Source organism: Paroedura picta, chromosome 7, assembly GCF_049243985.1.
Source record: "Paroedura picta isolate Pp20150507F chromosome 7, Ppicta_v3.0, whole genome shotgun sequence".
Classification (NCBI taxonomy): Eukaryota; Metazoa; Chordata; class Lepidosauria; order Squamata; family Gekkonidae; genus Paroedura; species Paroedura picta.
In genome coordinates, this window is record NC_135375.1 from 67,997,202 (window position 1) to 68,015,654 (window position 18,453).

At 41.1% G+C, this 18,453-nt stretch overlaps 1 protein-coding gene across 1 annotated transcript in view; it reads right to left on the minus strand.

Moving 5' to 3' along the window:
- Positions 1 to 8,398: 8,398 nt before the first annotated feature.
- Positions 8,399 to 18,453, minus strand: part of PSAT1 (phosphoserine aminotransferase 1) — a 30,178-nt gene continuing 20,123 nt past the window's right edge. The window contains exons 8-9 of the mRNA XM_077344717.1: positions 16,145 to 16,282; positions 8,399 to 14,722 (exon numbers count right to left, since the gene is read on the minus strand). Of these exons, the coding sequence (XP_077200832.1) occupies positions 14,617 to 14,722; positions 16,145 to 16,282 (244 nt within the window). The 3' untranslated portion in view covers positions 8,399 to 14,616. The remainder of the gene's footprint in view (positions 14,723 to 16,144; positions 16,283 to 18,453) is intronic.

The following is an 18,453-nucleotide window of genomic DNA, read 5'->3' on the forward strand; positions in this document are numbered from 1 at the left end:
CTTTCTCCATGCAGAGTTCTGTTGGAATTAGAGATTGTGGGTTTTTCTTGTTTGTCAACTTTAATTAACCAGGAAATTTTGTTATTTTACTTCTTAGTATATTTACTGTACTATATGGCATAGTATGTCACAAACATATCCCCTGTCTGACAGATATCATCAGTGGTACTAAAATGCTTGGTCAATTGTTCATAGATTTCAGTGGAATCTATAAAAGTTTGCTGGACTTCATTAAGTCATTAGTTATCATGGACAACTGCAACAAAATATCTTGGAACAGTTTTGCTTGTGAGAGAATAGATTATTTCCCATGATTGCAGTCTACTAACCTAAAGCTTGCGAAAATTGATATTTCTATATCCTGAGTCTGTATTTTTCACTTACTTATTATTCAGTGAAGTATTCACCAGGCATTTTAATTAAATTAGTTAAACAATGCATATGGTAAAGATTAAAATAATCAAATATAAAAAACATACATTAATTTTAAAAGTACCAATGTGAATAGCTCATACTAGATTTAAATTAATCCCCTTTACATTGATTAAGCCACATATTAAGAATCCAGACCTTTACAACATCTTGAATTCACTAGTCTGATGAACCACCGTCACTTATTCCTGTGTTCATCCTTGCCCTCCACATATTACTTACATTATTAACTAACTAAACTCGTATTAAGTCAATTCTGTGTTCTGTTCACCTCCTACAACATTACTGAAGGTAGATAAATGTTCATAATTAAACGGCATTCTATCCTAAAGTAAAATAATGCAATAAAATATAGGACGACATACACTGTTTGATCTATTAAAGGCAAATCTGACCTTCACAAATTTGAAACCCAAATATAATGTCTCTAAGTGTATCTGTTAATGTATATATTAGATTTATGCCTTGACCTTCAAATGGAGGGGGGGGAAGCATTCAAGGCAGCTTAAGCTGGGGTGGGGGGACTTACATAAAACAAATTAAACCATAAAATTAAAATCAAAACAAAACTACAGAGATCTATTCCTATCAAGACAATGGATGCTTTGGAGGGTGGGCTCTATGGCATTGTACCTCCTGTCCTCCCCAGGCTCCATCCCCAAATCTCCAGGAGTTTCTAAATCTCGATCTAGCAACCATGCCTCCCTCTCCTGCCAATGGCCAGGTGGAAGATGGTAGCCCTATCTGAACCTGATGTTGGTGTATTGATTTCCTTAGAAGGTTCCACTGAAGAATTAGGAGTGTCTGTGTGACCATACAATTGTTCCACATGATATCTTCATAACAGTCCATCTACGGTCTGCACTTTATATGAGACAAGACCAGTAACTTCCAATATGTTAAATGGAACCCATTGTGAACCATTTCCATAGGTCTGAGCTCAGACTGATTCCTGAGGAGAGAAGGTATGTAGATAACTAGTGGCAAAGCAGAATACAGCTCCTTTTTTTTAGACTGCAAGTGTCTTAGAGCAGTGGTCCCCAACCTCCAGTCCGGGGACCGGTACAGGTCTGTGAACCAGTCGGTACCGGGCCGTGGCTCCTCCCCGGCTGCTGCCTCGGGGGGCTGCCCTGCCATACTGCCACTGGCTCACCTTTGGTGCTGTCCAGCGGCCGCCATGGTTGGGGCTCCCCCTCGGTGTGGCACTGCGCAGCTGCTGCTGGCAGCGCCCCCCAGCAGGTGGCAGGAAGTTAGGGGCACTGGCGGGAAAGCAAGTGGAGCAGAGGCTCAGGCTGCAGTGACGATGTCCCTCAGCAAAAGACTACCCCCCCCCCGGGCCTCAGTAAAGTTGTTAAGCGTTGACCGGTCCCCAGTGATAAAAAGGTTGGGGACCAATGTCTTAGACTACAAGTGTGAAGATTATCTAGGCATGTCCTGGGACAATGTCCTATAGGCAACTTAGCTGGGCTGGACCCAGTTGAAGAGCAGGGTGTAACACGTTGAGCCAACAGGAATCTTGCCAATCTGGTTGACCAGTCCTCAGAAATTTTCTTTTTCATTTATAGTCTGTACCATTTGTTCTGCTTGCCCATTTGCCTGGGATCTACATACTGCTACTGTAACAGCCCTAATGAAAATTTTATTAGTAAAGTCTTGGACGTCTTTCACATTGCCATTCTAAACTGGATGTCATCTGTTGTTAGCCCGTTTCCAAGTAAGTGATACAGGAATGGGGGTTTCATGCAGTGAATTTTGTTCCAATAATGAGCTGACTCTGAAGGGTTATTGTCATTTCAAATGCTAGGTTTTTCCCACCTGTTTTTGTTCCTCAAACTTTTTTTGCATAGTCTAAGTTGAGCACTGTAGCAGTAGACCATATAGTACTTCAGTGTTATAGCAGTTCCACTAAGATGCCTTGATGCCATTCAGATTGCAGCTATTGGCACATGGATACAGGGGGGGGGTAGTTTATTGGGTAATGGGTGCTTAGGACAGCAGTGATTGGTGTTACAGAAGTTGCCAACCTAGCATAACTGTAGCAAATGTCCTTATGTTCACTCCTCTACACAGCCCATGACTGCCCAAATATAATTAGCTAATAAGTGACTTGTTGCTAAGAGAATCTCAGATATATATCTCAAGGATGCAAACTTATTCTCTTAATGGGTTGAAGATTGGTGAGTGTTTTGCATGCTTCTCTGTGAGGCTAGTGATCTTTTGATCTTGATCTGTATCTCTGCTGTGGTTCAACTTATGCTGGAGGTGCTGCTGCTGCTGCTGCTGATCAACAGGACAGTTAACTTTTATGAAATGCTTCTGCACATACTTTGTCAGTCTTTGTAGAGATCTTGGGTGAGTTTGAAAAGCAGTGTGTCCTCTAAGTACCGCAGGAAGGCATCTTTGAAGCTATGTGTACCACTCTACTCTACACATATAGTCCCTTGTTGCTGGTGGGTTGAACCTCCCAGCTAGGACTGGTGGAACAACTCTGTGATGGGCAAATGGTGTGATGAACAGTGGCTGCACAATTTCTGGATGTCACGGGCCACTCTCTTCAAAACTGTTGACACTCTGAGACAGCAGTTGCAGCACCAAAAAACCCACATGCACACTTCTATTCCTGTTTAAAAGGATTAGGGATTGCTCTGTGGCACCTCACCAATCAAGACTGCTTCAGGGAACTTTGTGAACAGTTTGACATATGACTGTCAGCTGCTTTTCTGATTGTAAAAGAGGTGTATGTAGCAATTGTTCGGGAGATCATCAAATGTGTGCCTTGGCAATGAAATCAGAACAGTAACAAATGTTTGTTTTTTCAGATGGATTGTACTTTTTTTTTAACGTGTTACATAGATCATTTTCTATAATGGCCTCTAGTCATGTGTGTGGACAGAAATGCATGTCATAATAAAGGTTCTGGGTCATCCCCCCATATTTCTTTTCCACTTTTAATTTTTGTATAGATTCAGTACTAACCCAAGGGGAAAACCTGATTTTCTAATAAGAACTGTGTTTACCCCTTTTGTTACTGATTCATTGTTAAGGGCTATCATTTTTTTCAATACTAACACAGGCCCATTATATGCACAGGTGTTTCCCCTAGCTTTCACCATGCATGTCCATTGGGGTTTTCTTTTCCATTCTGCATTGATTTTCCTCCCTTCAGCTCTCAGTATATTTTCAGGCTGATATTTCCCCGTATTTATAGATTCTCTCAGATTCCTACCTTGTCCTTTTTCCACCCCTTTTTCATCACCCACATTGAGGCCATTCCTCCCACTCTTCCCATCATGTCAATTTGGGGGGGATTTTTTACAAGCAAGATGAGTCTAGCAATATGAGTTTATCATTACACTTGGATTTCCGGGGAGGGAGGATGAGACACAGACAGAAGTATTTTTGAAAGGAAAGTAAACATGGTTCAGAAGTGGTGGTTTGCATCTGTGTGCACCCACATGCAGAACAGGCTAGCAGGCGCTTTTCCACAGTGGAATTATTCTCCCTGCACATCTCAGCAAACCCACAGATTACCCATTCTTTCCATTGCCCCATCTGTCTCCAGGGCCTAATGGATTGTTTAATTTCATGTTGCATGTACACGAAAGCTTATACCTAGAACTTTGTTGGTCTTAACAGTGCCACTGGACTTAAACTTTGTTTGCCTAGAGAAGAAGAACTGTTTGTCAGACATTCCCAGTGGGAGAAAGAACCCCAGTGACCACTGAGTACTGTGGCCCCTGGGATACTTCAATGCTGGTTTCTCCATCCAAACCTGCACCAGCAGTGTCTGCTGGGCATTTTTTTCAATAGCTTGCCTGAACCTTCTGACTTGCCAGAAACACAGCTGGGAGGGGGTAGGATTGCTCAACTATACCTTACTGTTCCTTCTGCCCATATTTTGAATAGCTATTTGTTCTTTTACAAATATGGCTACCATGAAGTTTCAACAAGGAGAACAATAGCCTGGGGAGAGGCAGGGGCTTTAACTCTTTCTTCTTCTGCTACTCTTATGGGATGGCTTTGTGCAATGTGAAAATTGCAGGGGAGGACAGACGGGTTTCCAAAATCATGGCTGTGTCCCAACTTACTGTGCCTAAAGCTTCCAGGACCAAATCATCTGATCAATCCAATTGTTACCAAAAATATTCTCACACTGTCTTTAAGAAACCTCTATACAGATCAGGAAGTGCTTCGGGGGGAGGGACTAGCATTTCGAGAGCCTCCTCCCGCGAAATAGGAGCTGCTTGTGGCCCAAGATATGTAAATGTTCATTAGGTTGGGAGATGAGACAGCTAGGGAAAATAAGAGTGGTCAATCTCCAGCCTCCAGTTGCTGACCTTAGTGCTCTTCCCTTCAGGTGAGCAGCCTGAACCACAGCCTGCCCAGTGAACTGAAGCAAGTGGTAAGCATCCAGTTGCATAAAGTTTGTGGAGGGGAGGGGAAATGGCTTGCTAGAAAAATAGAGAGGGTTCCAAGTTCAATCCTTGGCATGCCAAGGTTAAAGTGATGTTTTAAAAAGCCCTATCTGTGAACCTGGAGAGTTGCTATCAGTTTTCTGTCATTCACGAGACATTGAGCTCTGCCAGACTGTATTGGTCAAATGCAATTATATAACTGAGGAGGTCCAATGAAACTAGGTTATTCCTAGGATACTAGCCTTGCTTGTGTTTGATGGTTACTGCTGAAGATATTGAAGACACGATGCTTTTCTTCTTGTTCAGCTTAATGTTGACCTCCAGTTGAAATATTACCAGTGTTGAAATGAATTATTTAGAAACATACAGAATTTATTGAGCCACACATTTCTTGTTTCTCCAGTCTAAGCAGATGACAGTGACTTTGATGCACCAAGGCATCGTCATGTATTTATGTGTGTTTGTTTGTTGTGCATTCAAATATGCTCACTGATTACCAGTTTTTTTGGCAGGAAGGCAAAGTTTTGCCACTCAGACAGACTACCCTGGTTCATTCAGGAAGGTCATAGAGTACCTCCAGTAAATTAGGGATCAGTTGATGAATACCTGTAAGTTAAATATGTATTTTTCTTTAAAGAGGGTGAAGGTGAAGGAGCATAATATCCAGCAAGAGACACCAATGTCCCTTTTTCTTAAGAGAGTATGCCTTTGATGCTCAAATTAAAGCAATAGAAGACAAAATGGTAACTATTGAGAATATACTGCCAACCAGACGAGTGAATGACTGTTGAAGCTTGAGGTGGAAACGTGTATATATATAATTTTCCCAGTTAATGTATATATATCATTATTTACAGTTGAACTTTATGCATTTTTCTTTTATAAAATAATGTAATTTTTTTTAAATGTACTTTTGCTTTGTGATTGACATTAGAGAAATATCCCTAAAGATTTATGCCTTTCAGCTGTGCAAACACAGCTTTCTAGTATATTTCTGTGAGGATTTCCTGCAGTCAAAGCCTACTTAGGTCAGTAGGCTTTGAGTGATGAAACTCTGCATAGGTTTTCAATGCTGAAATTGAACAGTGCTGTATGTGATTCCATGGTGTAGTATCAGAACTGATATTTATTTCAGCAAAAAATAAAATAGCCTGCAATATTACAAAATGCAAGATTTATAAAACCTTATAAAGATCATCTTGTTGAAATTATACAACCTCATTTGGAATTGGGGATCCTGATTACTTCTGTAATTTAGTTGTTAAAGATATCCGTCTGTTGGAGCTTGACCCTGGAAACAGCAGATGTGCCAAATTTTATTTCAATGACTTGAGGGGGTGAGTAGCCCCAAGATTCTGTTTGTAACTAGCTTTTTCACTATACCATAAGTTTTTAAAACGGTTATTCTAATGGATTTGTCATCTCTTTTGCTGCAGGATGGGATAAAGGCATTCGGGGGTGGAAGGTAATTATTAAATCTATGTTGCTGCTGCCCTAAGCCACGATCCAGAAATCTCTTTTAGACCTGGGCACAGATAATTGACTTTTTCTTTGGACATCCAACATCCATGTCATGTAATCAATTGGTTACAAAAGTAGCCTGTTTCAAAGGTGCTTCTTCGTGTTGCATGGAAACATAGGATCACCAGACTGGCTTCAAATGCTCAAGTTGGAATGTTCTTAATTACCTGAAAGTGGAATGTTGTTTTCTGAATGCTAGGTTTAATATAACTCTCAGCACTGCTGGCCATGGGCAAGTCCCTTGTGATTTTTCTTGGAATCAGGATCAGATCACTCCAGCTAAGTACAGATAAACCAACAACATTAATACAAAAAAAAATAGTGGTCAGGCTATCCCAAGGCAAGATGATTTTTTGCAACCCCCATTCCCCCATTCAACCCCCATTCCCACCCCCCCATCTTTCCTCCTACTGCAGTTGTAAGAGGCTGCAAGCAAGCTGGGAAAATGTTCATTACTGCTTTGTTCATTTGTGTCTCCCATTTTACTTCCCAGCGCTTTCCAGTAACTCTTGTTCCCAGAATATATAACATTAAGCTTTCATGCATCCTGGGACTAGTTTCTCAGAATACATCTGAAGTTGAAAGCGGGGGGTGGAGGGAGGATGTGGACTGAGAGGGAGAATTTTCCTTCTTTGAAAGCAGTTTGTTAATCTGTCCACCAACTGCCACCAACAATAGGTTTCTGCAGCAGCAGCAAAGTTGAAGAGGAGTGGGGTAAGTCACTGTATAAACATACAAAGCTGACCATACCAGTCAGAACACTGGACCATCTAGCCTAGTCTTGTCTACTTGGCCAGGCAGTAGGTTTCCTGAGTCTTAGGGGGTTGAACTAGATAACCCTGGAGGTCCCTTCCAACTCTATAATTCTATGAAGAGATGGAGGGTCCATCTACACATTACAAAATCCTCATGTTTGTTGTGGCATGTCTTGTCTTTCCCTTCTCCATAATTCATTAAGGGCTAAGTGGGCGGAGAGTGGCCGGGACCAGTCCAGGTAAGGGGCCAATCGGAAGGCGCTTTGCACCTTCCAACTGGCCTCTCACCAGGACAGACAGCAGTTCTAGCCCATTGGGTGAGGGCACAACCTAGGCCCTCACCAGGACAGGCCAAAAAGGCTTCTAGGCCCTCACCAGGACAGGACAGAAAGCAACGGGGAAGCAGCAGGACACCATGACGAAAGGAGGCCTTCCCCTCGGGCCTAGAAGCACACCCAGAGCCTCGAAGAGGCCCCGGGTGTGCTTCTAGGCCCGAGGGAAACGGGGTGGAAGCAGGCCTTCCCCCACCGGGCCCAGAAACGCTGCACCCGGGGACAATGCTGCCTCTATGTGTCTTCTGGGAAGCCACGGCAGAGGGGGCCTTTCAAAGACCGTTCTCACGAACGAGATTTGAATCTAGTATCACATATAAAGTGGGAATTTTGTGCCTTCCAGATACACTCCAGGACCTTTCTTTTGGCACCTGCAGGAGGGGGGGGTAGAAGCCTCATCTCCCCCACCTAGACACCCCTTCCTCTATCAAAGTGGAGGATCCCACTGCCACTCATCTTAATGCCCCCAGCATCCCATGAATCACAGAGGAACATGCTGCCACTGCATCATTAAATGTGCCTGTCCCATCCCATGCTCCCAAGGCCCTGGAACCAGCAGCCGCCACAAGCGCAGCACAGTTCATGGGCAGTTGGGGCTTCATTGCCACAACCTGCCCTGACCCATCACTTTCCCCCCACTGACATCCTTTTTGGCGCCATGGTTGCTTGTTCCCCTCTCTCTCCTGACAAAATGGGCTGTGAGAGGCTTAGTTGTTTGTTTGTTTTTTAATAAACAAACAATGCCCCCGCAGTGTGTCTAGCAACCCTTTTCCCTCAAAAAGTAAAATAAAATAAAATTGCTGGACTTCCCTGACATCGCGACGCAGTTGGGCCAGAAAAATGGCTCCTCCCACCGAGCGAGGGCTTTTCCTTTTTGCAACCAAAGCACAAAGGGAAAGAGGCTCTGTTGTTGCTATGATAATGAAAGCGTCTCAACAAAAAGTTATACTTTTAACAAAAGCTTTATTGAACTGCAAAGTATAGGCCCAGAGTGGTGGAGCTGTTCCCTTAGAACCCTCCCCCCTACAGTTTCTGTAAACATAATTCCATTTACACATAAGCTTCACGACAGAGCCAGCCAATAATAATTCCATAGTGCAGTTTGAGAACACAGAAACAACAGGGCGAGGAAGATACAGCTACTTCTCCTTGTGTAAATGGTTTTAAACAGAAAAAAGCCAGTGTGCATTTGAAAGACACAAAACACTAATTCACATGTAAGACAAAGCCCTGTTGTTCTTCTCAGCCAATACACGGACTATGTAATGTCTTGATGGACTCTTTAGGGAACAAAGTGTTACAAAGCTTTAGAATGTACAGATAAACAAAGATGTCAGTTTTCAACCTACTCTGTTCTGCCCTGTAAGATACACAGAGATGGCTTGGTGAATAAAATTCACAGTGGTGGTACAGGAAATCTATTGTCATTATCAGTTGCCTAAAAGAACACTGGTTAAGACAACCACCATATTATTTACAATGCTGAGAAGAAAAAATATGGAAACAGCACCTTAGTCTGTAGTGCAGCAAAGTGACCATGCCACCTAGTGACTGAAGTTATCATTCCACATCCATACACACAAACTTGGCTTCGCTGTTACACTCAGCCATCAAATCTATAAAGCATTGGGGCAAGGGAGGGATGATGGTGGGGGATGACTGGGTGTTCCACAAACATCTTTGGAAAACTCATAGTCAAGTAAGGAAGGCCACTTCCATAGATCCTCAAATTAAATGCCCAAGTAGGGGGGAAGGGGCTAGAATTTTCCAAGAATTACAACTGATCTTCAGACCACAAAGATCAGTTCCCTTGGGGGACATAGCTACTTTCAAGGGTGGGTTTCTACGGCATCACATCCCTACTTGAGCTCTCCTCCCTCTTAAGACTCCAGGCTCTCCAGGCACTGTCTCCAAATCTCCAGAAATCTGTCAAAAGGAGAATTAACAATCTAGCTCCCATGCAAGCAACTGGGTGTTTGGCTCAGTTTGCTGCTGATACAGACTCAGAGAACCAACCTGTTCCTTACTGTTAACACACAATTAGAGTTTGTAACCAGAACTAAAGTTCAGTAACTGATACAAGGAGGCCTATGGATATACCATCAAGTTAGGCCAAAGTACAGGTTATTGATAACGTTAGTTGATAGCAGAGTGGCTAATTAGGCCCATCACACTTTTCAAGGTTACTGCCTTCAGAAAATTCCACAAAACTCAAACAAGTCCCCCCCCTTTTTTTGTATGTGTGTTTAATGTGCTTGCATTCAATAACACACTCCACAGGCATGCTGTTTTAATAGATTTCCCTGCTCCATTTACGGTAACTTTCCACCTTGCTACTGTGACTGAGTGGCTGGATTTTGACCTTCAGATCTGGAATAGTTCTGATAAGGAATATACAATAAAACCTAACAAGCAAGTAAATGCTAACATTAATTAAAAACAGCTCTCCCCAGTGGCAAGTGGAACAAAACTGAATCTTGTCACATGAAGAAAGAGAATGGTTGGCTCTCCAAATATATTTTTAAAATAAAAAGCATTAAGATCTCTTAAGTAAATCAAATCAGTGCAGGCTGCAACTTTTATATGGTCTTGAGCACAAGGAATCTTTGCCCCTCCTGTCATGTGTCTGTTCCTCCCTGAAGAGTTACCACTTCATGCAGGAAGTGCAGTGTAGTTTCCTTGTATTCCTTTCAACTCCAGGGTCTGAAAATTAATTCATTTGAAGTACTGTTGGAAGAGAATTTTAGACACCATGGACTGCTACAGAAAGCCAATATGATGGTTTGAGATCAAATCAAGCCTGAATTCTTTCTAGCAGTTAAAAAGTTCAAATAAGAGAGCCAAACTATACATGGTGGTTCTCACAGGCCCAGCCAACAGCATTTTAGAGGGAAATTTAGCTATTTACAAATTGATTGGGCCCATACTGTGGCAGCACCAGGTGATCAGGTGATCTTGCCCTCCCACACACTTTTAAAGTGCCAAAATGGCTGAAAAACCAAAATCAGACCCTTGTGACTGTTTTTAAACAGGTACATTTAACTCTAAAATTGTGTTGGATAAGTAATTTTCCCCATCAAAATGCCATGCGCATCTATTCATTTACAAAAATACCCAATAATTTCTGAGCTTCAAGATGATCCAATATGACGGAGATTCAAGATATTACATAAGCTTTCATCTGTGCCACAAATATACACTTATATAGCTGCTTTAAATGCCAGTAAATCTTCATGTACCAACAGTTTCTTTCTGTATTGCCTTCCATCTCTTTGATCAAGCTATTCTAACCATCTAGGAATAATCCATGGGTAATTATAACTCCTGAGCTTCTTTTATCTTAAAAGGAGCCCATTTATCACAAACTGTCATGAATCCTGATTTAAAATTATCAGGAGCCCAATTATCAACAGAAATAAGGGATACTTCTTTCCAATTAAAGTGATTGATTTCACATAAAACCAAGTAACACATCACTTTTTAATTATGCACATTCTTATATGTAAAGAGGTTCTCCCACATTTTATTTTTTTATTCCAAGAATGTAATATAACAAACATTAATCATATGGTGATATAATGCCAAGCCCAATGATGTTTTCACCTTAATTTGACAGAAACTAATCAATCCAAATATCCTGTCACCTATAATGTTTTTTTCTGGTTACTTCTAACATTTATTCCAACTTGAAGAAGGAAAATAAAAAAATGTTTTACTTGCTAACTTCAGTCACCTAAGATATTCAGACTTCAATCTTAATTTTGATGGGCCTGATGCTCGTTCAAGGATCCAAGGCCTTTCACCACAGCTTTATTTTTAATCCGAAAACACATTTTTATTTCATATAACATTATGCCAAAGGCAAGATAATCTGGTTTCAGATAAACTGATACAATCCTTGTTTGTGCAAAACAGAGCCACATGACTCTGTGCATGGCTGCATTATTATATCATATCTTCAATTTAATCATACCACAGAGTTCAACCTCATGTCTTTAATGCAGCCACAATCACATCTAGTCGTACAGATATTGTAGGAATACTGTTTGTTTTGTTGCTTCCCTTTCATTAAAACAAGCCAGCCTTAATAATTGATAATACTTTGCCTAATGCCCATTTATGTCTCAAATTCTGCTGAAGGCAACATGGTTTTGCATATATCACACAGCCCTGCCAAGGGGTCACCAAAGCCCTATAGACAAGAATTCCCTCAGAGCCCATATTTTACACACACATACCAGATCCAATCCTAACATTATATTAAAGAAATCCTATGACTTGTTCAGTTCCATGAACCTTTGGGATGAAAGAAACCCCAGAATGTTGTCCCCTTGGTTGTTCCTCCTTCCCAGAAGCTCTGCAAGTTCAAACCCACCCTGTTTCTATTCAACAACATGGTGAGTAGATTATGAAGCCTGTAAGGATGAACTTTGTGCAAACTGCTTTTCTGGCTTTAGCCCACTCTGAGGTAAAAGGTGCTGTACTTAAAATCCCACAGCATTTACAGAGCACCTATACCCCACTTATCACGAAGTTTTTAAATAGTGTTTGAAGAAAGAGGATTGGATCTAGTGACTTACACTGCATTTTCATTTCCCAGAGGTGATTAGTATTGGCCATGATGAAAGCACTGACCAGATTTTCAGAATGAACAGAAGGAAGATTTTTGAATGAAGTAACATGTATTCAACTCACTCCTGTACACACAAATCTCTAGATTGAACCCTGTGGGACTGGATATTGTGTGTAATGATCAGACTGGATAATTTGGACATCATTAAAAAAGTAAGAAGGTCATCAGTATAAAAGAGTGAAGGTTATCAAAGACTGCTGGGCCAGACCTAAAGACTGTGGTTAGAAATAGATTAAATTCTGAAATTAGTAATGTCAGGTCTTAACAACTGGAAAAGGGGAGTTGGAGAAAACAGGGTGGACACATGAGCATTGTGCTAGCACACAACATCACTTCAGGCAAAACCCAGAGGTGATATCAATTCAAGAAATCTAGAATTTGCCATTAGATTTAATCATAGAATTTTGGTTAATCCTAAAGCATCCCCCACCCCATAATAACATCACGTCTGCTTTTTGCCAGAAGTGATGTCACAAACAAGCACATATGTCCCTACCCCCAAATCCTCATGGGGCTGCCCAGCCACTGCATAACATCCTGTAGCCATGTACAAAATAGAAATACATGGAGTTTGAAAGAGAGCCAACTTTTATGCAAATACATGACTTTCCAAGGCAACTGTTAAGGCAACACAGTAAAAATCAACAAAATGATTTTTGGAAAATTTATACTTTGAAAAAGTAGGATTGCTTTCAAGTGCCACATGAAACATTACAATTTCCAATCATACCTGCGCTTCAAGAAGGCAAAAGTCATAAAGGCAATCAGATTACTTCATGCTATTTTATTTTTTCACCATATGTTATAATCCAGAGAAAGCAAAACATTATTGTTTTAAATTAAGGAGACTATATTTATTGTACAGGAACTATAAGTATTGTGCAGAAGATTGAACATATTCAGCCATTATATACTAGGAATAAAACATGAATTGTTAATGCTGTATAAGCATATGTATGTCATTTATTTACTACATTTTATCCTGCTCTTCCTCCAAAGAGCTCTCTGTTTATACTTCATTCTCCATCACCACCATTTTATCCTCACAACCCTTTGATGTACTTTAGACTGAGAGAGGGAGGGAGAGACTGGTCCAGGTTCACAACAAGCTTTATGGCAGAGTGAGAGCTTGAACCTTGGCTAACCAGATCCTATTATTATTATTATTAAACTTTTATTCCACCTTCTCTTGGCAGATGCAGGGCAGATCACAGTATACATCACCCTAGTCCAACATCTTAATGGCTATACCATATGTGCTATGTTACTTAAAGTAAGTTCTCAATCTTATATTCATAGCAGAAAGGAAATGCTACACAAGACACTAATGATTTTGCCAATAATGAGTTATTTGTGGTAAAAAATATGCTGTGGATTTAATGGCTAAAGGTTCAAAGAACACAACAATTTTGGATAATTTTAAAAACTCATTTTGGGCAGATGTGGGAGTTATACTAGATAGATATAATGAAGCCAAGCACAAAGAAGAGAGGGAAAAGAATCATACATGCGGCGATTGGGAGGTTTGGTGTCAGCCTGTAATTTCACACAAGATAGTTTCCCCACATGAAGGCAAACAACTCCCACAACCTCAAAAATGTATTCTGTGTGAAAAGTATGCAGGAAGACATCTACTAAGAAGCACAAAATGGGTACTGTGGCTCTGACCAAAAAGTCTTTACCAGGAAGCTGAGCCTAGCCAGAAAGCCTAGTAAATATTAAGGTAAATGAAGTCAACTTCAAAGGAAGAGAGAACAAAGTAGTCATTGAATAGGAAGGCAATTTTGGTTTCTGTGATGTAGAATAGAAGAATGCTAGGTAGAAATTTTTGTAAGTCAGAAGGCATTGATGCAGTCAGTGATAGACTTAAGAAATTAGAATAGAAAATAATGCCAGCATCAAGTCCACTAAAAAAAATCTGAACCCATTAAAAGTATCCCATTGCAAAGACTTTACATAGGCAAGGTTTGAGATGAGTAATAAATGACTAGCAGTAGATGCAATATGAATATATTCCATAAGAAGTGCTACTGCCAAAGCTAGGTATGCAAAGGTATGCAAAGCTAATGTAAGAGGATCATGGGGGAAATGATCTGTAAGGAACACAGCAACAAAATTCACCAAAAATTATTTTTAACAAAACAGATTATGTGATCACTTACTCCCATAACAACTTTAGTTATTTCAGAAGACCACCATGTGTGTAATACCAGACTCTCATCCACACTATACAAGTTATTTGCTTTGAAATTTAAACGATTACCAATTCTTTGATGGGCTGATTATCTTCCATCCCCTTATGGAGAGCTATACAAACAATACACATTGCGACTTTATCCCCTGAGATCACAGGTGGGGGACTGGTATAATCGACCTGATATTTTAAGACAGTTTCAGGAACTGAACATACACGGATTACTATTTTGTCTGAAAAAGCTTTACTGTGCTATTTGGCCTTTCATACTACTTCCACCATCCAGGTCTTTGTGTTTGATTTTCGAGGGATGTGGCACAATATCAGGTCGAGTTTATGACCGATGTCTCTCCATGAAGCTTTTCATGTGCACTGACAGCTTCTGAACATCTTCTATAGTCACAGCATTATATAAAGAAGCACGGATTCCTCCCACAGACCTGAAATGCAAATTAATACCGCTACATCTTTTCTTGCTTACTTAAAAGAAAGAGTACATTAATTGAATTTCTCAGTTTCACAAGCATGCATACAAAAAATATCATTGATCCATGTTGGATCAACACTATTGGAACACTACTTTGGAAAAATATCAGACGCCCCCAAAGAGAAAGCTGACCCAATAGTCTCAGTGTTATTCCACATTTTCTCATCAAGCATCATAGGAAAGATAACCGCTGTTGTATTAGTCTGTGATCTTGATAGCAGAGAAAGGCAAAATCATCCAATATCCTCTTTCTCAGCATTTTCCATAGAAATTTGCAAGTATTTTTTTCATTCATAGCTAACACATTTAACCCAAGCTCATATTTCAGAACTTCTCTAAAGAGAAGAAATTAAGTTTTTCCTTATTTTAGGCAGCTTTTGAGAACACTGAGCTCTAGTTGCCTTGGCTCTAGATTTGTAGGAAACTTTACTCTTTAATTCTCTAATTGACTAAAATCACCCCTCTTCGGTTTAAATTGATTATTCTTTTATTCCCTTCCTTAGGCTACTTGTATTTACTGACTTTACTCTGAGAGAAATACTTTTAGAACCTAATTTGGAGTGAGTGTCTTAAATCATTAGAGAGAGCAGCTGAAATTCTCCTTTGGGGCTATAAGAACTGTACCCTTTCAGCAATTGCTTCAAAAGGCAGCGGAGTTTTACTTGCCTTCAGCAATTTCATCAAGAACCCCAATCTGACTGGACAGAGGCTGGACATCTCATGGAATTACTAAACATCTTCAGATGCCAGGGATCAGTTCCCCTGTAGAAAATGACTACTTTGGAGAATGGGCTCTATGGTATTATACCCCTGCTGAATACCTTCCCTCCCCAAATTTCACCATCCCCAAGCTCCTTTCCCAAATCTCCAGGAATTTCCCAACCCAGAATTGGCGAACCTGGGCTACACAATGCCATAATCAACAATCAAATTCATTATATGACCTCTTAGTAGCTTGAACTGTCTAAGGAAAGAGAAAGAAGCCAAAACTTGGGGCTGATACTGAAGACAAACCAAAGGTAAACAGTGATAACAAAAAGCATTAAAACAGGTGAAACAAAGGCATTTGAAGGGAAATGCAAATTCCAAACTGATATGAACAATTATCAGTAAGTATTCTTTCACACAGTTCCAAAAAAGGAAGAGTTTTATCACTGCTTTGTATATTGTTAGCACTGCCTTTTTTGCACAGCAAGGTGATTGAAGCATTCTTCAACCCATGTTAGTCTGTCTCTAGAAGTGAAAAAGAGCAGGAGTCCAGTAGCAACTTAAAGACTAATAAAATTTGTGGCAGGGTACGAACTTTCATGAGTCGCTGCTCACAAAGATATCTGAAACTGTGGCTCACAAAAGCATGCCTCAGTGACTGACTTACCTATGTCCTTTCAGAGATATCATGTTGTTTGCTACAGCTTCATCAAGGAATTTCTTTTCCAGGGCCTCATCACCCTTACTACTGCCAATCCGGAAGGGAACATTCATTCTGCTTCTGCTTTTTCTCTCTACAGGACATCTGAAAATTTCACAAGTATATTTTTTGCCTGGTTACTAATCCAGTACACCCTAAATAAAGCAGATTATGACCGAGTCCAGTACTGTGAGGAAGCAGGATTTTTTGGTTGAATCTCCTTAAAAAACAAGGCGGAATAGACTTAAATTCTGATCTGTGATCAAACCTAACTATGGACAAAATCCAACAATCCTAGTCAGACCAATGACTTTGGGGATGAAGAGGGTGGTGGCAGATTTGACCCAGGTCAATTGGAAACTTTATGCCTATGGTAAGGTAAATCACTTAGAGATAGGATACTGAGACCCCAAGGGGTCAGAAAAGTTGCAATCCCTTTGATATGGATTTCTCGCAAAAGATCTCTGCTTAAACTGAGATGAGAATGATTGTGGCATGCCTGGGGACTTAGCTGTCTGCCTGTTCTTCTTTATCAGGAAAAGCATCTCTTCAGTCTTGGAAGAGAAACCAGTGGAACCTTAAAAAGGTCAGTCCTCAGCTTTAAGCCTGGTATCCATAGGCAACACCACAGTTCCTGCATGATGTCCTCAAAGCCCTCCAACACCAGGAAAGCAATAATCCCAGGAGACACTGAATTAAAGTGATGCAGAATCTTATCGGTGGCAAAAGAGGAATTGAGGGTGGGGGCACTGCTGCACAAGAGCATGTAAATCCCTAGACAGGAATAAGCTTTTAGATTTGGTGTGCAGCACCCCGTGGAAACCTTTATCTGTAAAGATCTTTCCAATGGCAGTCCTGCTCATGCACAATCCCCATGTGGAATTGCACAGAAAATCAATGATGTACCAGAAACACAGATAGTTATATCATCATCGTTATAATAAAATCCAAAATTGCTGTTAAAAAAACCCCCTGAAAATAAATGAACCCATTGCTTTGCATTGCAAAGCAGCCAGCAAGTGAAGTTTAAAAATGTGATATATCAGACAGTACTATGCCAGCCAATACATCATGACTAATAAGATCATATCTAAGCCAAATTACACATTCAAAATTTCATATGGTATAAAATTTTCTATCCCACTTCAGACCTCAGATGGAGAGGGGGTTGTACATCTTTACACCGCTCCGTGGGAGCGGTATAAATAAAGCAGTAAGGGGTGTGGGGGAGGGCAACGATTGAGCCCTTCCCCCCAGACTGACAAGCGAAGGGCCCAATCGCCTGGTGCGAAGCACCAGCCGATTGGTCCCTCCGCTTGTCAGTCCAGGAGAAAGGGGCCAATCGTCAGCCTCACACAGTGCAAAGTGCCTCCCAACCCACCCACCCCCCCAAGCTGTGCCGCCTTTGGCTGACAGCTGCCATTACACGGCTGCCTGGCAACAAGGCAGGTAGGCACCCACCCTTCTCAACCCCACGCTCCCCCGCCACCGCTTCCCCGCCCCAAACACTTAGCCACCCGCCCTTCTCAACCCCCAACTCTTCCCCCTACCCCCCTCATGACTTGCCCCCCCACCCAACCAGCGGACTCTTCCCCCCCCCCTTCCTTCCACCCCTGCCCCATCCCCTTTCATGGCACCTGCCTGCCTGCCTTTCTTCCTCCCAGAATTCAATTTCTCCTTCCTTCCTTCCTTCCTTCCTTCCTTCCTTCCTTCCTTCCTTCCTTCCTTCCTTCCTTCCTTCCTTCCTTCCTTCCTTCCTTCCTTCCTTCCTTCCTTCCTTCCTTCCTTCCTTCCTTCCTCAATTTCTCTCTCCTTTCTGCCTCTCTGCCTCTTTCCCTTCCTTCCTTCCTTCCTTCCTTCCTTCCTTCCTTCCTTCCTTCTATCCATCCATCCACCCACCCACCCCACTAACTCCCGCTGTATTTTTTTGTACAGCCGGCTTAATTTCTAGTTTAAATATACTTTACTTGTATCAGCAAAGACTCCTATAAACATGAAGAATTAGGATTTAGGATAGTGGGCTAAAACAAAGCTTCTCAATTAACTTTACTTATTTGAAATTTTCTACTAGATTTTAGCAGGCCGGCATCTGGCCTCATTCAAATTAATATGTATGCAAGAGACATTGCTGCCATAGCCACAGGACTATTTCATACTGCTATGTAATATATATAGGAAATTGAAGTGAAGGAAAAGGTACAGAAAGACTGAGGCATTCTGCAAGACACAATAGAATTCCTTGTACATTGAAATGCTTGTCACATTTTGGTCTGTCC